Genomic DNA, 20,500 nt, shown 5'->3' with positions numbered 1-20,500 from the left:
TCAGTGAGATTACTGTTTGATGAAGTGATATCCCATTTTGCATTAACATTTCTTAGAGAAACACCCAGGATTTGATCAGATTCTTTGGCTCCTTTGTTAATATTTCTGTCAACATTATGAAAAGATGGCTCAAGTAAAAGTGGCAAGTTGCTTGAGTGTTTCTGCTCCAAAAGAAGAAATTGTTCTATTCGTTGAATTGAAGCCATCAGTTGTGAGCTGGCAAGCAATCCCCAAGACCAGAGATTAATTGTTTGTCCCAAAGCTTCGTAAATCATCAACAGTGCAAATACGTATTGAGGTGTCAAAACTTCACTGTATAAAACTGCAACCAAAATGCATAGCAGAATACACGTTTTTTGAAAGATAACAGTCAAGAACTGTTTGCTAATGTGCCAAAAATTTTCTTTAGCTATTTCATCAATTTCTTCACTAGAAACAAACATTTTTGTATTTTTTCGACGAACAATAGACAAAACTTAACTTTCTAGCGTTGTCAATCAATTTGGCAAATGGTTTTTCCCAAGTGAACATTTTTATAGCTCGGATGCCGTTAATTGTGTCGCTTAATAATCGAATTCTTGAATCCACCTTCGCACCCAAAATCATTCTTAATTCAAAATGTTTTCTGAAAAGAGGTACTAAAAAACAGTTGTGAAACTGTACGAAAAAATTAATACTGACTTTGAATAAGTAAACACAGTACTGGTACCGCCATTCCCACAATGGAACTATAGCCATAAGTGGCAACAAGATAAGAAGCTGTTATTACGACCTTCAAAGGAACTATCCACAAGAAAGTAAAAGAAACCACAGCTTTGTCAAATTGTTCTACATCATTCGACAGCAAATTCACAATCTGCCCCAAAGAAATCTTCTGAATCGTGGTGCTTTTCAATTTCAGTAATTTCCTGTAAATGAGGGAGGAACAAGCAATGCGGAACTTCATTCCCAAAGAGGTGAGTTCCAGCAAGAACGTACTGAAACAAAAAGCGCGGATAAAAAACGCCAACGAAATGATCAGTCCATCAAATAGGGCTTCTTTTTTGGTGGTAGATGACTGATGCAGCGTGAAATAATTTAACAAATGCCTCAAGAATGTTGCTGGTAATAAACTGCAAAACTCTCTTGAAGGTGACCGAAGTGAAGGTTATTGTCACTCACCACACAGCTATATCTACAGGACAGAATAACACTCCGTGCAAGATCAATCTGAAACCGAACATCTTCACCAACATCCGTGTCAATGACGGTTTTTTGGATGAATCTTCTTCGTCGTTCCAAAGTTTTTCAAGTTGGTCTCCGAGCGGTTTGGACTCGTGTTTCCTAACTGGTGCAACAACATCTTCCTCGTTGAATTTCTTTTGCAGTCTTTCGACCAGCAAACGTAACTGCCAACTAAATAAAACATTTTTAGCTAGAAGATCCAACTGTCTAAAATTAGTAGATGTTGGGTGATTCAAAATTCGCGGAACAACGTAGCAGTACGTTGCTAAGTAGTCATTAAAATATCAGGTAAAATATCGATAAAAGAGAGAAAGAGAATTGGGTAGGGTGTCGGAAGAACCCATTCAGAAAAAGTACCAGAACCGAAAGATCCCCAAGTAGAAGCGAAGAAAAGAATAGAGAAGGAAATGAAAACCATGCTAAGAAAGATTAGAGAGGCAGTGGGAGAGAAGAAGGGAGAGCCAGAAAGAGAGGGCATGCCAAAATCGTCGGAAGTAAGGAAAGAAAGCAGCAGAGGAGAAATAGAAGAGAGTAGGACGTCGGAAGAAGGCAAGAACCCACTCAGAAAGAGTTCCAGAATGAGAAGATCCCCAAGTAGAAGCGAAGAAGAAAATCAAAATGAAGAAATGAAACCATGATTAGAGAGATAAGAGAGAAGATCCATTCGACAGTAAATAGGGGAGATTTGTGAAAGAATTAGAGTAGGCTGTGATTTATATATTTTGTCTATTAACGGTTGGTAATAGACATTTAAACACGTGTATTGTGCTGTCCAAGGTCACTTCTGTGCCTTTAAAAATTTCATGTTACCAACTTCCATAATAAAATCAACGCCTACTCTAATTCCGAATTTATTTGAAGGCACAGTACATGCATAAATTACGTCAATTATAAAATAACAATAGGTACTAGACTTCGCACTTCGCCCTCAGATATATCAAAAATCCCCTATTCATTATTATTGATCATATCAGACCATAACAAACTGCTCAAACGTTTTAATTCTACTGTAAGGTGAAAATTTCCCTTTGCTTGCGGCGCCACTGTTGTGGTTCCTAGTGATTCTTATTTTCCCTACGCCACTGACGTGTTAAAGGGCGCGCAGCTAAGCGCAGCCCATAGTTCCTTTACAAATTAATGCCAGTCTACAAGGAGACAAAGAGAATGTGAATAAAAAGGTAGAGGGACAAAGACACGGACAAGTAAGAGAGAAGGCAGAGAATCAGAGAATCGAAGTACAATAGGGAGGGGAGAGAGTGTGTGTGAGAGAGAGTAAATGACGACGAGAGTCAGATGTGGGAATGAGGAGAAAGAGAGAACAGTAATGGGAGGGAAAGAGAACAGAGAAGGTGTGGGAGGTGATGCAAGGACAGTGAGACGATAGAGCGGATGCGGCAAAATGAGGGAGAAAAGGGAACGGGGAGAAATACGGAGCGAAGATAAGATGGATGAAAGAGATATGGTAGAGTAGGGAAAGAATGGAAAAAGGAAGGGGTGGGAGATGTTATATTTTAAAATTGTTATTTTTATATTTAGGTACAATTGTAATCATCAATCCGAAAGCCCGTACTGCAAATAAAGCATATTTATATATTCTGTAATTTTTAAAGAGGCGGGGCGTTAAAATTTTAGCATCGTTTAAAATTTAAAATTTCAAGCCCTGATTGGTCATTGCTATGACGCCCTTTAAAATTTAGCGGAGCAGTTACAGAATACGCCCCTTATTATGTTAACTATTTAGATTCGCATGCATTTACTTAACAAAGTCTATGAAAATCAGGCTGCCAGTTCAAATCTAACTCTCAAAACTCCCCTAGCAACCAAAATCGAGCCTACTTTCTCTTATACAGGATGGGGTATCGTACACGCGCACGCGAGAAATCGCGACTTCCAATTAAAAAAATTGTCGAAATTCTATATACCTAATTAATTATTGATAAGGTATATTTGAGAATTTAAAAAAAAAATTTTGTTAATAAATAAGGCCGCAACAGTTTTATTAGTTTTCTGAAATTAACTGTTAATTTACCTATAAAGTTTTTACACTAAATAAATCTGTATCTGCCAGCGCATCAAACCCTGGTGGAACAATTACAAATTTTGACTTGGTTAGCTAAATAATTCGCTTTTTTATTTAAACGCAAACCAGACTCGTGATTTATGGCCCAAATGCTATAATTTGCCAACAATCATTAAAAATCAGACTTTTTGGTTGAAATTTACATGTACCTTACTAACAGCCAGCTAAGTGTGAAAAATTTCGACAATTTTATTTAATTAGAAGTCGCGATTTCTCGCGTGCGCGTATACGATGCCCCATCCTGTATACTACTCTACAATTATCTAGCGCTTACCAATGCAGAAAATTTGACAAGAAATTTGCCTTGTCTCGTGGATGGGTCCGTCTAGGGGAGTTCATTTCACGAAATACTTGTTTCCAACTTTTAAGTACTTAGCACAAGTAGGTAAGTGTTTAAATTTGATGACAAATATATATCTTGTTCTTTATAATGTTGAAATGTTGTAGAATGTTAATGAACAACAGATATTGAATGAACATTATTAATGTCAACATTAGCGATATAATTTAACATTTTTATCAACTCGAGCAATGAAATATCAAATCAGTTTTGCATTTTGTGTTATCTACTGAATAATTCCAATTTTGTAAATTATGCTACACAACTTATAGCTGAAATTAGTATATTACACTATAAGTGATGAAAGTGACTGATTTTTCAACGAGCAATACATGATATACCCACAAGCGCCAGCGAGTGAGGATAGTATTGCGAGTTGAAAAATCGCACTTTGATCACGAATTGTGTATACTATTTTTTCCAACGTCGCTTATGAAAATGAGTCTCAATTTTAAATTTCTTTATAATTATTTTGCTCCCCTATTTTTTGAATCTTCCGGATCTGGAGTTTCAATTAATGCAAATAACAGTGTTTTAAATAGTAGTAGATTGTTAATGTAGTAGATTGTTAAATAAATTTTCCTCACTAGTGAGTTTACTTTCTCCATTTTCCTCACTAGTGATGCAAACGCCTATTTTCCTCACTAAATTGAGTGATGAAAGTATCATTTTCATAAGCGGTGTTGGAAAAAATACCTATTCCCAAACACACTAATCTAGAACTGAACTTATTAATATTACCTTCGTTTATTCAATAAACATCACTCCACGTTATTAAGTCTGATGATCAATAAATGAACTTGACAACCCCATAGTATTTTATAATCTTTGACACAATGCACCGCTTGAAAACAACTCCTATGGTGTACCTATACAGAGTGTTGGGACTCGTCCAATTTTCTCCCCCTCGATCCAGAAAAAACATCTTGAAGAATGGTCCTCCAGTGTGGTTAATTCCAATGAACCTCTACTTCATTTACGTTTGCCTAAACTCGTCGACAGTCTTCAACAGCACCAAAGGCTCACGCAAATACGTCGATATTGTGTCCACCATTGGAAGTGTCCTGTCGATGTGCACCTGCACTATCATGTTTTACAAAAGAAGAATCGAAATCCAATCGCTTCTGATTCAAATTGACCAAACGACTCTCCAAACAAGTGTGAGTCAACAAACCATCAACTGGCTGAAAATTGTTCTGTTTTGCGACATCATCGTGATCGCTGCTTCGTTCCCGTTTTCGGAACGACCCTTCTTCTCCTTCTTCTGCTTCTTTCTACCAACGCTGGTCAACATCTTCGACCATCTCTTCTTAGACGAGATTTTGACATATCTTGGTGCCGAGTTCGATATGATCAGTCAACATCTGAAGCAACGAAGAGACTCCATGGCTCTTCCGGACACTCGAATAGTCGATGACATCCAGAAGCTCTCCTTGCGACACTGCGACTTGTCCAAGCTGACCCTCCAATTCACCAGATGCTTCGAAGTGACTACTTTGACGGCGATGATGATGTGGTTTGGCTACATCGTCAACTCAATATTCTTCCTTGTGTTTGATCTGATCTACACAAAACATTTGGAAACCCGAATCATTAAATTTGCAGGTGCGCTAATTTACCAGAAAATATTGATCTTGTGGCTTTGCATAATGTTGAAGATGTACACGCGGACTGAAGACAAGGTGGTAGATCAAAGCGTGGAGATGAGTTGAACAATCCTGATTTTAGGCAAATCGGGCTGTGGGGTATGTGCATGACATTTGGAACAAGTTTGTCATGATGAAGAAAGTCAACAGTGAGGTTCACCACCTCCACTTGATCTCGATTCGATTTTTGAACACCAAACCGAAATTTACTGCGATGCATTTTTTTCCTCTTGATTGGTCCTTCTGTCACGTGGTATGTTATCCCAAATTTGTATTCATCACAATCATTTTATTTTATAGTTGATTGCAGCTATCACCACGTATATCATCATATTAATCCAGTTCAAAATTTAACCGCAAACCTACTGTTTAACTTATAAAAGGAAATAGAAGAAAATTGTATAATTCTTAGATTCTACAGGGTGTCGCAAAATTAACGTATTGCAAGTCGGGGGTCTTGTAGGGAAAAATCTCAGGTATCTTGAAAAAATAAAATAAAAAATATTGGGGGGTCTTTACAAAGATATATGGGTCTGAAGGTTCAAACTTTTCATTATGTTTTCTTCAAATAAAAAATATAAATGGTTGACATTCATTTTGAAATATGGTGAGGATGATTATGTAAAATATTAAGATATAAAATGAAAAGACATTTCTTGGAAAAACAGCTTTATCTCGAAAAAATAAAAGTTTTATTTTTCCAATTTTTGTTCAAAAGGGAAGTACAACATAGCTAGAATATTAATCACGTAGGTACTTTTGAACAAATATTGGCAACTTTGATATTTTTTTCAAAGTTACAGCAATTTTTTTTAAACATTTTTACTTGGTCCCCCACTAACCCCCGAACTCGGAAAACGATACTTTTAAGACACCCTGTATAATCCTAGGGAATTACAACAAACAATAGCCAGCAAAATAACCCGATCTAACACCATTTGTCTACTTTTTCCAGAATGGAAGAAATAAATGTGACATTTGGTTTTAGACTAATAATCACAATCTTGGTAAAACACAAATGACTGTATCTCACTATCTTATTTATGAATACTTCAGTGCTCTGTACTCGGACCTTTGTGTGTAAAATCTTTTTTTTTTCTATTATGAACGCTCCAAACGAAACTAGATAAATTACGAACATACACAACTTTTCCCGTTATCTACTCTGACAGCCAAAGCCTCATTAATAATTTATAACGATAGTTTAGATAATATTCATTCAACCAACTAACACGAATGTCAATTAGTAAAATTGTTATTTTGATATTAAATGCGTGAAGTGAGTGTTTTTTGTGCATGAAATAGTTATTTACATTACAAATGCGGTAGGCTACATTTTACAGCGCGAGGTTTTTGAATTGAAACTTGAAACACGACCGATGTAAAATGCCTACCGCATTAGCAATGTATTAAACTTTTTGGCCGACGATCCATTAATTACTCGTTTTCTCAAATTTGAAACTTGTTGTAATTATAAATCGTATTAGTATGAAAATTGCTAGGCGACTATAATCGGCTGCTCCAAGTCCAAACAAAATATTTTCAAAAGGGCGACACTTTCGGAAATACCGGAAATCGACACCATCTTTGTTTTTTTTAATGGAAAGACACATTTTGATTTCAAATCTGGATTCTACATTAAATTTTAAGTTTAGAGCGTCCTTTTGTCAACACTTATCTGTCATCGTTTTTGACCTACGAGTATATCGTCTTTTTCGCAAAAAAACGGGGTTGCAAGGCTTCATTAAAAAATTTATAACTCCTGAACCATTGAAAATAAAATAATTGATTTTTTTTTTAGATCAATTTCTGAAAGTTTGGCTGATCTTCTGCGTCATCAGTGAGATTTTTTTTTGGGTTTAATACGCCTACTACAATTTTCCAAAGTTGATAATCAAAAAATGTCGAAAACTTCATTTTTTTAAATGGCAACTACCATTTCTGGCACCAGATACATATACCTATTTCCAGCCGTTTTGGCGTAATTTCAATTTTTTGAGTAACATTTTCTTTTTTTTATCAAGCAATTAATTGTTTTATTTGAATTTTTAATCAAAAATCGCATTGCAATAAATAATAGATAACGACGACAACAACAACAACAACATTGTTGACTGACGCAATGAAAACGGTTCTCACATTGGGCTTTGCATAAAAATATTTTTTTGTTAATTTGCTTATTTTTTATTATCTTGTTATCTACTATTTATTGCATTTGCAAATTTACCGATTCCGCAGCTGGTAAAGTACCCAAATTCATGGCAACGAACTTTTTTCGTGTTACCAACGTTACCTTGCTAGATATGGGCTGGATAATAATCGCCAATCTTTCGTCGTAACGATGCAGTTGGTCAATGAACCCTGTTGACACCAGGAATTTTTAGTTCTTTAAGTGACACTGTCATATTCACACTATGACACCAAGCTGAAGGGTTTGATCAGATTTATAAACAAAATAATGCAGGGAATATCAATCAAATAATTATATTTCACAATTTTGACTTATGTAAAAATATCCCAATGGTCTATATTTGGATTCTTCTTATAGAAACTATCTTGTTTTTTTATTATACCAGAGTCGTTATCTAATTTATCTAATTATTCGTTAAAACAAGTCCACTGAAACATCCATCTGGCCTCTGTAAAAGATCTTCAGTGTTGCCAAATTCCACAACACTTCCTGAGTCCATCACCAAAATCTTATCCGAATCCATAACAGTGTTTGTGCGATGAGCGATCGTCAACACTGTAGAGTTCATAAATTTTCTTCTAATGGTCCTCTGAATCATTTCGTCAGTTTCCAAATCCACGCTAGCTGTGGCTTCGTCGAGAGCGACGATTCTAGCATTTTTCAAAATGGCTCTGACCAAACACAACAACTGTCTTTGTCCCACGCTGAAGTTGTTTCCACCTTCTGAAATCTCACTTTCTAGGCCTGAGGGCAAAGTAGAAACGAAATCTTTCAGTTCTACATCTTCCAAAGCATTCCACAGATGAGAGTCTTCGTATTCATCGAATGGATCAAGATTTCGACGCAGCGTTCCCAAAAATAAGATCGGTTCTTGAGGTATTATAGCAATTTTTGAGCGAAGAGTGTGCAAAGGTACTGTTTTGGTATCGATCCCGTCTATAAAAATGGTACCTTCGAAGTCGTACAATCGGAAAAGAGCGGAGATCAGAGAAGACTTGCCGGCACCAGTTCTACCAACAATTCCAAGTTTTTCACCAGATTTGACGGTAAATTTTACTTCTTTAAGTACAAGTGGTTTATCAAAAGAATATCGCATCGAAACCGAACTGAAAGTTATATTTCCCTCGCTTGGCCATGATTCTGGGGGAGTACAAATACCTCCACTTGCTTCCGGGGTGACATCTGCGTATTCTATTACCCGCTCGACTGAAGTCATTGAATAATCAAGATCACTCCAACACTTCATTATGTACTGAAAGTTTGTACTTATTACAAACAACTGTGTTAGTGATACACCAAATTGTCCGGTTGACATTCCTGTAACGAATGCAAGTTAATTTTGTCTACAAAGAGTCAATTTGGTTTACCATTGTCAAAGATAATTACGCAAATAAGAGCAACGAAGTTGTAGAAAGCACAAGTTATGTCAGCCCAAAATGCTAATGAAAAATAGAAGGCTTTATGCAAATAATAGACAGAACTGTGAAGATTTTGGTAGTTGTCGAATTTCAGAATTAAATGCTTCTGGGCTTGGAAGGCTCTTATAACACTCAATCCCTTCACAGAAGCTGCAGTATGAGTGAAGATCGGACTTCTTCCTACAAGAGTTCGTCAGTTCACGGTGACGACCAAAAATCAAACTTACTTGTGCCTTCAATTCGTTTAACGTTGCTGATCACAGGATTAAATGCCAAAGAATATAGATAAATTAGCAGAAAAAACAAGACGGTTGGTATCGTCATCCAGTAATTGAACACCATTAATATAACGAAAGAACCACCTACCAGAAGAACAGTTTTGAATAATTCTGAAAACACGACTGGAACAACTTCATCAATCATTCCCATATCTTTTGAAAACCGATTTAAAACTCTTCCCGAAGAATGATTGTCAAAAAAAATTAATGAACCGGCGAGAACCTTATCGAACAGTGCTTTATGTAAATGTTGCGAAGCATATTTCGAGTACATCACAACAGCACCGAGATTTGAATAACATGCCAAAATTATGATCAAGAATAAAATACCGCAAATATACAAGAAGTGCTCATCATCAAACATTTTTTTGATTTTTGTAGATCCCTGTTTAGAATCTGTCCAAAATACAAAAGAGCAATCGTAAAGATTCACTATCACTTGGGTAAATACGAAAGACATGACCAGTAGACAAGTTGTTGTCCAGCTGTGTCCAGCCAAACAGTAACTCTTGTAAGGGTTGAGAGTACCAGAACCACGGTCTTCATCTATTTCTGAAGATACATCGCTTGGTTGCAATTGTGTTGTGACAGCAGATGGATCCCTCGCAGGACTTTTCACAACAGATTTCTTTATTAAATTTTCAACGTTGTTATAGTTGCCAGACGCTGTCACTCTTCCTCTGTCCAGAAGTACGACCGTATCCATATTTTCGAGAAACTGGATCTGGTGTGTTACCAGTACTACAGATTTATTCCTCAGATATCCTCGTATGCATTCGTAAAAAATTCGGTTGGCAACGTGAACATCGACAGCTGATAAAGGGTCATCCAAGAGATACACATCTGCATCTCTGTAAATGGCTCTCGCCAGAGAAACTCTTGCTTTTTGTCCTCCGCTCAACATAACTCCCTTCTCCCCTACCAAAGTGTTGTCACCAAAAGAGAAACGAGAAATGTCGTGTTCTAAACAACACACTCTTATTACTTCTTGAAATTTTCCTTCATCCATATTGCCTCCAAATAAAATATTTTCTCTGAAAGTACCAGTAAAGATCCAAGGTTCTTGTGGTGCGTACGAGAGAGATCCTGTAACACTTAGACTTCCGCTTGAAATTGGGATTTCTTTTAACATGACTTGCAGCAAAGTCGATTTGCCACTACCAGGAACTCCAACAACTGCCACCAATTTACCAGAAGTGGCTGTAACGGTGACATCTGTCAAAGTACTGTTTGATGAGTTCGGATCCCATTTTGCACTGACACTGCTTAGAGAAACCCCAAAACTCTGACAGTCATTCTCCAATTGATGTTCTGATTTGTCCACAAATTTGCCGACTGATAGGGAAGAAATTGACATGGTGTGTGATTTTGTGTAGTCTAAAAGTAGAAAATGTTCGATTCGTCGAACAGAAGCCATCAGTTCCGAATTGTTAATCAGGGCGAAACTCCAGAGGTGACATGTTTGTCGCAAGGCTTCATAAATAATCAGCAGGGCAAACACATATTGGGGTGTCAAGGAGTCATTATTTAAAACTGCGATCAAAATGCACAGAAAAACTGACAGTTTTTGATAATAAACGAGAAAAGTGTAGTTGCTGATGCGATATGAATTTGCTTTAGTTATTTCGCTCATTTCTTCCCTAAAAATAGACATTCTGAGGTTTATCGACGGACGATAAGACATTAACAAACTTCCTAGCGTTGTCCACTAATTTGGCAAATGGTTTTTCCCAAGTGAACATTTTTATGGACCGAATACCATTAATTATGTCACTTAAAATGCGAATTCTTGAATCTGCTTTTGAAGCAACATTCAGTCTTAAAGCAAAAACCGTTTTGAAAAGAAACACTGAAAAGAATACTTTAAATCTATGCGAAAAGTGTAAGTAGTACTGACGCTGAATAATCAAACATAATACTGAAACCAAAATTCCCACAATAGAAGTGTAACCATACGTGACAAAAAGATAGTAGGCTGCTATTATTGTCTTCAATGGACCAATCCAAAGAAAATTCCAAGAAGTCACAGCTTTGTCAAATCTTTCTACATCATTCGACAACAGATTTACAATCTGGCCCAAAGAAATCTTTTGAATTGTAGTGGTTTTCATTTTTAGTAATTTTCTGTAAATGAGGGAGGAGCAAGCAATTCGAAATTCCATTCCCAAAGAAGTAAGTTTCAAAAAGAATATGTTTAAACTCAAAGCTCGGAGGAAGAACGTCAAGGTTATAATTAATCCATCAAATACACCTTCTTCTTTGGTAATAGACGACTGATGTGGTGTAAAGTAATTTAACAATTTTCTCAAGAAGATTGGTGGTAGTAAACTGGAAGTGCCATTTGAATTTTATTGGTGAACATTTTTTGGCACTCACCATATGGCCAGATCAGGGGGACAATACAATATCCCATACAAGAGCATCCTAAAACCGAACATTTTTACCAACACTCGTGTTAAGGAAGGAATTTTTGAAGAATTTTCTTCACCGTTCCAGAGATTTTCTATTTTGTCTCCGAGCCGCTTCGATTCGTGTTCTTCAGCTGGTCGAACCACATCTTCTTCATTGAATTTCTTCTTCAGTTTTTTGATCAGCATGCGTACTTGCCAACTAGATTCAACTTTCTTTGGGAGAGATCTCGATAATTGAGCACTTACCAGAAAAGAAAATTTGAAAAGAAATTTGCATTATATGGTGAATAAGTCTGGTTGGAAAGGTTCATTTCTCAAGAAGTTTGGAAATGTTTAACGTTGATTTAAGTAGTGTTTAAGTATGTAGACCTTCAAAACAACAAAGTTTAAGGCAGTAAAGAAATATAATAAAATTTATCTAAATCCTTGAATGTTCCACGCATATTTCAACGATAAAGAAAATGGCAACAAGTTCAGATGGACTGTTAAAGTTTCAAGACAAGAATTTGAATACTAGACTCCATATCAAATTAATTCGAAGATAATTAAATAATTCTAAGGGATGAGATGTGGATTATGTATCTAGAGACACGGAAAAAGAAAAAGCTTTCCTTATTTTGAAAGTATATAAAGTCTGTCTCAATTCTAAATTTCCACCAACACTGCATTCTACGTTGGAAATACAAAAGGCAACACTGTTTAGTGAAAAATGCGTCAGATTGTATTTGTTAGGTTATCTGTCAGTTTCCGTTTTTACAACACAAAATTTTAGAATAAAGGAAAAGAACGAAAACCTTTTTTAAAATGCAGCAAGTAAGTAGGTAGAAAATCAAATTCAAAAAGCAAAATAAATTTATGAACAAATTTTAATGTTTTCGAATCATGTTTATAAAATAATTATATTGCCAACTTTGGTTATAAGAATCCCCAATTTAGAAATATTTTTATTTTGCCAACATAATTCAACAGGTAGTGGAATTTTAGAATTGAGACAAACTATAGATGAAAAAATGTGTATTTTAAATTGATCCAAGCAACGTTAAAATGTTTTATAATTTAAGTCTTTGCAGTAATAGATATTTGAATGTTTATCAAACTAATAATAATGAATAGATTACGAAAATACAAAACTTAACGAAGTTTAAAAGACCGGACAAATATGTAGATCGCCTAATGTCTGATTGCACTTTATCCTCCCCAAATAGTTATTTAAATTAGAGTACGGTAGGTGTATTTTCCAGCGCGACAACTAGGCTTCGGGCTCGAGGCGAAGCCGAGTCTCTGATAAATTGGAGCGCCGAAAAGTAAGCTTTGGAAGCGAAAATAGGTATTATCTAAGAATTAAATTAAATTTTAGAAATAAAAATTGTCATTTTCTCAGAAAAATTGTTGTGAAAGGTATCAAATTTTTTCACCCGTCGTTTAGGCCTATCAGAAAAAGAAGAAAAAAGTTGTCATTTAAAAAATATATTGATGACGTCATAATTGGGAGATGAAAAGCTGTAAACGTAAGTAAAGTAGTGGAGAATATGCACTTGTTAAAAATAAAGTTCACTTCTTCGAGGATTTTTCTTAGAAATGAATCCTTACAATTTTATCGAATTTATTCCGAACTTTACGAACGCACTGTATATTTCTAACACATTTCATTACAAATTTTAAACTGTAGTTACAAAAAATTCAAAAAAGGAACAATTCCCTATTCATTTTTGCTTAGTTTATTATCGCGGTACAAAGCTTTAACTACATTGATAAGATAAGTAATTCATGTAGGGCAGAGCGCCATTTTGTGGAAAACCACAGCTCGAATTCTTCCCAAAATTGACAATATTCTTTATCTGCTTGAAAAAAGTTTCGTTTTTATTTCTAAACTAAATGTTAAAGGTAAATTAGATAAAACACAACAGGATTATTTACGTATCTCATTTATTAATAATTTATGACAATACAATTAATATTGTGGTTAAATTTCAATAGCTTAAGCACCTACTCGATGTGCGTGCAACTCGCTAGCATGAATAAATAGATAATTAAAAATAATTGTGTCAAAGTTGTGTAAAACTGGAACAGATCGATAGTTTTTCCATTATGACGACACCGCTCTCACCATATTACTTTTATAAATTGCAACGATAAAAATTAGCAATCATAAGGAAATTGAGTCCACGGATAATGACAATACGGGTATAATAGTACTACACAAAGCAACAGCCTTCTGGCGTAGTTAACATAAAGGTTTTTTTTTTTTAATTTGGCGTCGAAGTAGGCGTTGAACTGTCAATTGTGAACGCCATACAGGTTACGGATCACGTATCAGCTGTTTAAATCTTACGCTTTTACACGAGTGGTGCGATCTCAATCGACTCTCCAACGCCTACTTCGACGCCAAATTTAAAAAAAACACCCTTTACATACTAATCGGAACAATAGTAGGTACTCACTAACTTTATCAATAATATTTATAATGCTTGTAGTTCAACAGTAAACATTTTATTTTGCAATGAAAATGTTTTTTGTGTCGGTATTTTCAGATTTATGTAACTTACAGTGTATATCTTTATGGGCTCTGTGTTTACGTCATCAGTTATCGGTCATTCTGCTTTATTTATTTAATGTTTGTCTAGTGTTAATGTTTTTTTTTGTTTTGTATTTTGATGATCTAAACCTCTTCGTATGTTTTAAACATTTTCGTTCTGTCATAATTTGTTGGCTGAATAACCATCTATATAGCTCTTATCACTTCAATATAAAATATTTCAACGTCGGTTGGATATATTTATATATTTTTGACTAGAGTGGTGCCTTGTGGTGTGCCCGCTGCCACACATATACGTCATGAAAGTATGATCTAAACTAAATAGATCACACGGTGGTTTGCTCTTTCATTATGTGGTCGAGAATCCTTTATCGGCAACATTTTTTTCTGGGAGTAGTTTATTACTTTTTTTGTCATTGCCTCCACATTTTTATTTACGTTAATTTATCTTTTCCTCATTTTCATGCTGACATAAATACTCAGTCCTAATAAGTACATAGCAACAAGAAATGCGAGTAATTAGGATATAATAAATTCTGGAAGTGTTGTAGAGTTTGGAGATACAAGAGAGTTTCTACAAAACTTCGACGGACATTTCCACAGACATATGTATAGGTTCCATATCTAATAAAAAAATGTGATGATACAATTATTGTTCCAATTTAGAAATCTCAGGCTGGATTTTGCATTGATGATTCCAGTATTGCTGTTGAAAAGATTAGTTTGCCATTTTGGGAGAAATTGCTGCAAAAAACAGTTTTGCACAAATTTTTTGCAGTGTTTTAGGTGATCTATTTGTCCCGTCTTGATTTTTAACGTTTTGTATTTTTCACAAATAGTTTAATAAACATAATATCAATTGACCAAATGACAGCTTATTGCTTTACCATGCTGCTGGTAGTGTTGTATCGATAGGAACTAATCCTCTGATTATTTTATTACCCTTCTTTTGCCTTGTATCTTGATCCCCAAAAATGACTCATTTTTGCATAACCGTCATTATCAACACACTACTCTACATTCCACAAAATATGCACTTTCTACTATCATTCTGATAATGCATACATGAATATTCACAAAACTGAGTTGTCAGCACGCTTTTATTAGAAGAAACCCAATATTACACTGAAATATAACAAACTTGCTATGGAGTGTAAGGAAAAAGTAGAAGTCATCAAAGAAAACCATCCTAGAGATGACGCCAATTTCATATCACACTTTTTCTTTTGGTAGGTGTTCAACATTTCCTGATTCTATTTATTTGATAAACTTCTAATTTATTCAGGTGGCAATTACCTATAGTGGTCAAAGGATGGCGAAACAAAATCAGCAGTGATGATTTCAACACATCTTTAAAGAGTCACGACTCCAAGAAACTCGCAGACAAGTTGGAGAAAATGTGGGAGGAGGAAATTAATTTTTCAAAGAAACCTTCACTGACAAGAGTTCTGACGAAACAGTTCGGACTAGAGTTCCTCTTCTATGGTTTACTATATTTTCCCTTTGATCTAGCGATCACGTGAGTGTCGACAATTTATCTGCCCATCAGATAACAGATTACTTTTAGTTTGCTACAACCACTCTATTTGGCGAAGCTGCTAGATTACTACACACCCCAACAAACAAATGTAACAAAAGAGAAAGCTTATTGGTACGGATCAGTACTAGTACTTTTGTGCTTTCTGCGTACATTCATTCAAAATTTATTTCTTTTTGAACTTAGTTCTTTCGGAGTTAAGATACACGTTGCTTGTTGCTCTCTCATTTACAGAAAATGTCTAAAACTCAAGACGAATGCGCTACAAGAAGTCAGTTTGGGACAAATTGTCAATTTGATGTCGAACGATGTGAAACGGTTTATTGATGCTTCCATTTGTCTGCATTTTATCTGGATGGGTCCAGTAAAATTTGTCGTTGGAGTATATTTTTTTAGTGTCATGTTTAGTAGCAATGTTCTGGTTGGAGCGGGACTCATAATCGTCTATCTATTAGTTCAGGGTGAGTTGAATATTTGCCGTCACACTAAGAAGAAAGTTCGTTTTGTAGTGTACGTTTTCAAGAAAATTTCCACTTGTAGAACACAAGTTGCTGTCAAAACTGACTACAGAATTCGTTTAATAGATAGCCTCATCAATGGTATTCAAACCATCAAAATGTTCACATGGGAAAAACTTCTTCAAAAACTAGTAGAACAAGCTAGAAGGTGTGCTTCCTTTTTCTTCATGAACAACTTCAAACAATACAACTTTCAGCTTAGAACTTGAAAAAATTACAACGTCAAATTTATTTCGCGTCAGCAACAAGGCCTTCAAGTTCTACATCCACAAATTATGCTTATTCTTGTCCATCGTTGCTGGTATTTTATCTGGTTTTCCATTTACATCTCAATACGTATTCGCTTTGATATCTTTTTACGACACGATCAAAGTTACTATAATGCAGTTGTTTCCAATAGGTGTGATCATGTTAGCAGAAACGAAAATTTCAATCGCACGAATTCAGAACTTTTTGCTAACAGACCACCAACAAAAAACCGAGACTTATAAATTATTGGTGAAACAGCGCAACTTAAAACACAAGTTTCCTGGAGTTGAACTGAAGAATATTAGTGTTAAATGGAGTCCTTCCATTCAGGAAGAAATATTGACAGACGTTAGTTTCAGTGCAGATATTGGCGAGTTGGTGGGAGTTGTTGGTAGTGCTGGAAGTGGTAAATCAACGTTGCTGCAAGTTATTTTAAAAGAAATTGAACCTACAAGAGGAAGTGTGGATGTAGAGATGAATATCTCATATGCCCCTCAAGAACCGTGGATTTTTTCAGCCTCCATCAAACAAAATATTTTGTTTGGGGAAATATTCGAGGAGAGTAGGTACCTAAAGGTACTGAGAGTATGTGCGTTAGAACGCGACCTCTCAAGTTTTCCTTTCGGTGACAACACTCTGGTTGGAGAGAGGGGAGTAATGTTAAGTGGAGGCCAGAAAGCTAGAATCGGTTTAGCCAGAGCTGTGTACAGAAATGCAGAGATTTATCTCTTAGACGATCCTCTGTCGGCTGTGGATCCTCATGTCGCTGACCACATCTTTAGCGAATGTATTTTGAAATTCCTTCGTAACAAATGTGTAGTGCTGGTTACACATCAGGTCCATTTCCTAAGAAATGCAACCAAAATATATTTTTTGAAGAATGGAAGAGTGGTACGAGGGGACAGTTCTGAGTTATTCGAGGGTTTGGGAGAGAAATTGGAGGCCAACAGCGATAAAGTAGCCCTAGAAGAATCGCAAACGTGTAATTACAGTTCACAATTAGAAGTAAAAGAAGACGAAGGTGGAGGAATCAACAGTTACAAGAGTTACGGTTTAGCTGGAGGAAAATGGATGACTTGTTTTGTTTTTGTTTTATTTATTCTTGTGCAGTTACTGTCAAACATCGTCGACGGTCTTGTTACACTTTGGGTCAACTTCCATCAAGATTCTTTCAATCTCTGCCCCCAGCTCTACAGATTTTTTACAGATGAGAATTATTTGTCCATGTACGCTATTCTCTTGATAGTGTTCGTTTTTGTATGTCATGGTACAGTTTGGGTGTTTGTGAAATATTGTAAAAGAGCCTCAAGAAATCTGCATAACAACCTTCTGACCAAAGTTGTTGAAGGGTCAATGACCTTCTTCAACAATCACTCTTCGGGAAGAATTATAAATCGGTTTTCTAAAGACATGGGAATGATCGACGAATTCATTCCGATGACGTCTATGGAAGTGACAACAGAAATTTTGTCAACGGTTGGAGCATGTGCGGTTGTGATTATCGTCAACTATTGGATGGTTACTCCAACACTGGTGTTGTGTTTTACTTCCTACGTCTACTATAAGATATTTCAGCACACCATTAAGAAAATCAGAAGAGTGGAGGGGATTAGTAAGTGTGGGTAGAGGTTTATCAAACGTTTAGATTATTCTTCTAGGACGAAGTCCAATTTTCACACATTTAGCTGCTTCGATGCAAGGACTGAGCGTGATCAGAGCGTCCAAAGCCCAAGAGATATTGCAAAAAGAGTTCGACGATCACCAAAATCGCCACACTTCATCCTATTACCTGTATCAAGCTTTGTATTTTGCCTTTGCTTTTTGGACTAAACTAACTTGTTGTACTTATATCGTTGTCCTAATCTACAGCTTGCTCTACTTTGAAAACGGTAGAACAACTCACAATTGAATACAAAATTTGCAGCAAGTCTTTACAGTGACCGTTGGTGGCAACGTCGGTTTGATGATAACTCAGACGATGGTCTTGACATCGCTGGTCCAGTACGGGATGAAACTATTAGGAGATCTAGACGCCCAAATGGTATCCACCGAAAGAGTGGTAAAGTACACCGACGTGACACCTGAGACAGGTGAAGGAACTGTCATCCCTGCCCTAACTTGGCCAAATGCGGGAAAAATTACATTCGACCGCGTCTCGATGCGATACTCCCTCGACAAAGAATGGGTCCTCAAAGACGTCTCTGTGGGAATTCATCCAGGGGAAAAAATAGGAATTGTCGGTCGTACCGGCGCAGGAAAATCCTCCTTGATCTCTGTCCTTTTCCGCCTTTTTGACTTCGAAGGTACTGTCAGTATCGACGGAGTCGACACCAAATCAGTACCGATGAGTACTCTCCGTTCGAGAATCTCCATCATCCCTCAGGAACCAGTTTTATTCTTGGGTACTCTGCGGAAAAATCTCGATCCTTTCGACGAATTCTCCGATAGAGAACTGTGGAGCGCGTTGGAAGATGTGGGTTTGAAGAAAATGGTCAGCGGTCTGCAATCAGGTCTGGACAGTTTGGTGTCGGAAGGAGGTTCTAATTTTAGCGTCGGCGAGAAACAATTATTGTGTTTGGTGAGGGCGATTTTGAAAAATACCAAAATTGTTGTTTTGGACGAAGCCACTGCTAACGTGGATTTGGAAACGGACGGGATGATACAACGCACCACCAGAAAGAAGTTCAAGGATTCCACCGTGTTGACAATTGCACATCGCTTGGATACTGTCATGGATTCAGATAAAATTCTAGTGATGGATTCTGGAAGTGTTGTAGAGTTTGGTCGTACTGAAGAACTTCTACAGAAACCCGACGGATATTTTCACAGATACGTATGTAACTTTTATACCGAATAAAAATTCTTAACAACATGATTATTGCTCTGGTTTAAGGACCTCAGACTAGTTCTTGCTGTGATTATTTTTTTTATCAATTCGCTTCACTGACCCTACAATTAATCGGTTCTTAGGCTGAACTTCTTCACTGTTGGCATTGCTACCAAGTAACAGCGAGTAAATTGACAATTATGTTAAGCAAAAACAATCACCAAACAAACGCTCGTGGACTCGAACAGTGACACAAAAAATATATTTTAGATGTATTATTTTTCCGATAAATGCTTTTTTAAATTCTTATTGACTAATAAATAATCATATACACAATAGAGAAAATACAACCTTTCGGGTTGACAACTCTGTGTGTCAAAAAGTTTGACATTTGGTCAGGTCAGGTCAGGTCAGAAAGGACTGAAATTAAGTTTAACAACATTTAAAACAACAGAAAACGAGTACATGACAGACAAAATGACAGGTTAAAGCTTACAAAACAAGTAAACAAATTATAATGCAGTTATTACAAACAGGGACGGATGAAAAACCCTCTTCAAAAACCGTATCCCAAGTATTACTCATATTTTACAACTCGATTAATGACAAAAACAATGTTTAATTCGGAACTACGCGGTCAAGGTACGCCAACGGGAGCTTAGAGCTGGAGGTAACAAACTCTCGATCGCGAGGGGACTCAGAAGATTAATCTGAATCATCTTGAGATCAAGCGACGTTTATAGATATTCGGGGTATTAATGAACGTCAGACTATTTCACCGACCAAGCAAGAGTGACAAAGCGTCTCGGGGTCGTACGATTAGCATCACTAAACCGCATAAGCAAAGAACTAGGTCCTCCGCCCCCAACCAACCGTTTCCCGACAAACCCCGAAGTCTCTATAACCTCAACGGGGGCTTCACGTCAACATCCCGGAGCCGCGTAAGCAAAGACTTCGGTCCGCCTCCGTTAACGGCTCTACATAACCATCGCCCCCACAGAAATTTGACTAAACAACCCCCCGACCTCCTGAATGCCACCTAACCCCAATAGGATCGCACTTACAACATTTTAACGTTAACTCATCCGAAATCTAACGGAGCTTAGCAACAATAAATAGGAAAACCGGAGTTTAATTCAATAGAACAAGGTATGTATGTATTCAACAACATAATTTACAACACTAAATAACGATAACAAATAGGTAGGTATTTTTTTATAAAATAGATTGAAAATGTCCCCCATC

General features: G+C 36.4%; 4 protein-coding genes across 5 annotated transcripts; 2 read left to right on the top strand and 2 right to left on the bottom strand.

Moving 5' to 3' along the window:
- Positions 1 to 368: 368 nt before the first annotated feature.
- LOC138127575 (ATP-binding cassette sub-family C member 4-like) lies at positions 369 to 5,668 on the bottom strand. Of its 2 annotated transcripts, XR_011158275.1 has the most exons (6): positions 5,264 to 5,668; positions 4,514 to 5,208; positions 1,162 to 1,395; positions 682 to 1,112; positions 482 to 638; positions 369 to 429 (listed from the first exon to the last, which is right to left on the bottom strand). XR_011158275.1 is itself a non-coding variant. In XM_069043637.1 (4 exons), exons 1-4 carry the CDS (start codon positions 3,641 to 3,643, stop codon positions 430 to 432), a joined length of 939 nt encoding a protein of 312 aa, XP_068899738.1. In that variant the 5' UTR covers positions 3,644 to 3,674; the 3' UTR covers positions 369 to 429. The 2 variants fall into 2 exon arrangements, 1 of the variants encoding a protein (XP_068899738.1); XM_069043637.1 differs by lacking the exons at positions 4,514 to 5,208; positions 5,264 to 5,668 and adding an exon at positions 3,579 to 3,674 and having other exon boundaries at positions 369 to 638.
- Positions 5,669 to 7,827: 2,159 nt separating this feature from the next.
- Positions 7,828 to 8,786, bottom strand: LOC138127582 (ATP-binding cassette sub-family C member 4-like). Its single transcript, XM_069043647.1, has one exon. It carries the CDS (start codon positions 8,725 to 8,727, stop codon positions 7,885 to 7,887), a length of 843 nt encoding a protein of 280 aa, XP_068899748.1. The 5' UTR covers positions 8,728 to 8,786; the 3' UTR covers positions 7,828 to 7,884.
- Positions 8,787 to 15,139: 6,353 nt separating this feature from the next.
- Positions 15,140 to 18,054, top strand: LOC138127540 (ATP-binding cassette sub-family C member 4-like). Its single transcript, XM_069043579.1, has 5 exons — positions 15,140 to 15,353; positions 15,410 to 15,643; positions 15,692 to 16,122; positions 16,171 to 16,327; positions 16,377 to 18,054. The coding sequence occupies exons 1-5, from the start codon at positions 15,271 to 15,273 to the stop codon at positions 18,052 to 18,054; spliced, it is 2,583 nt and encodes an 860-aa protein (XP_068899680.1). The 5' UTR covers positions 15,140 to 15,270.
- A 67-nt stretch (positions 18,055 to 18,121) lies between these two features.
- On the top strand, positions 18,122 to 19,297 carry LOC138127564 (probable multidrug resistance-associated protein lethal(2)03659). The gene is made up of 2 exons (XM_069043624.1): positions 18,122 to 18,317; positions 18,366 to 19,297. Exons 1-2 carry the CDS (start codon positions 18,122 to 18,124, stop codon positions 19,283 to 19,285), a joined length of 1,116 nt encoding a protein of 371 aa, XP_068899725.1. The 3' UTR covers positions 19,286 to 19,297.
- Positions 19,298 to 20,500: the final 1,203 nt, after the last annotated feature.

Source organism: Tenebrio molitor, chromosome 4, assembly GCF_963966145.1.
Source record: "Tenebrio molitor chromosome 4, icTenMoli1.1, whole genome shotgun sequence".
In the NCBI taxonomy this organism is placed as follows: domain Eukaryota; kingdom Metazoa; phylum Arthropoda; class Insecta; order Coleoptera; family Tenebrionidae; genus Tenebrio; species Tenebrio molitor.
The sequence above is the reverse complement of the archived record's forward strand: the minus strand, read 5'-3'. Positions and strand labels throughout refer to the sequence as shown.

Bases quoted from the DNA above. Each gene is read 5' to 3' on its own strand.
- LOC138127575 (XM_069043637.1), bottom strand. From the start codon at position 3,643: ATGAACTCCCCTAGACGGACCCATCCACGAGACAAGGCAAATTTCTTG. The intron at 1,113-1,161 runs GTGAGTGACAAT...AGAGTTTTGCAG, and splicing joins CCTGTAGATATAGCTGTGTG to TTTATTACCAGCAACATTCT. The intron at 639-681 runs GTCAGTATTAAT...ACTGTTTTTTAG, and splicing joins ACTGTGTTTACTTATTCAAA to TACCTCTTTTCAGAAAACAT.
- LOC138127582 (XM_069043647.1), bottom strand. From the start codon at position 8,727: ATGAAGTGTTGGAGTGATCTTGATTATTCAATGACTTCAGTCGAGCGG.
- LOC138127564 (XM_069043624.1), top strand. From the start codon at position 18,122: ATGCAAGGACTGAGCGTGATCAGAGCGTCCAAAGCCCAAGAGATATTG. The intron at 18,318-18,365 runs GTAGAACAACTC...AAGTCTTTACAG, and splicing joins CTTGCTCTACTTTGAAAACG to TGACCGTTGGTGGCAACGTC.
- LOC138127540 (XM_069043579.1), top strand. From the start codon at position 15,271: ATGGAGTGTAAGGAAAAAGTAGAAGTCATCAAAGAAAACCATCCTAGA. The intron at 15,354-15,409 runs GTAGGTGTTCAA...TAATTTATTCAG, and splicing joins ATATCACACTTTTTCTTTTG to GTGGCAATTACCTATAGTGG. The intron at 15,644-15,691 runs GTGAGTGTCGAC...GATTACTTTTAG, and splicing joins CCCTTTGATCTAGCGATCAC to TTTGCTACAACCACTCTATT.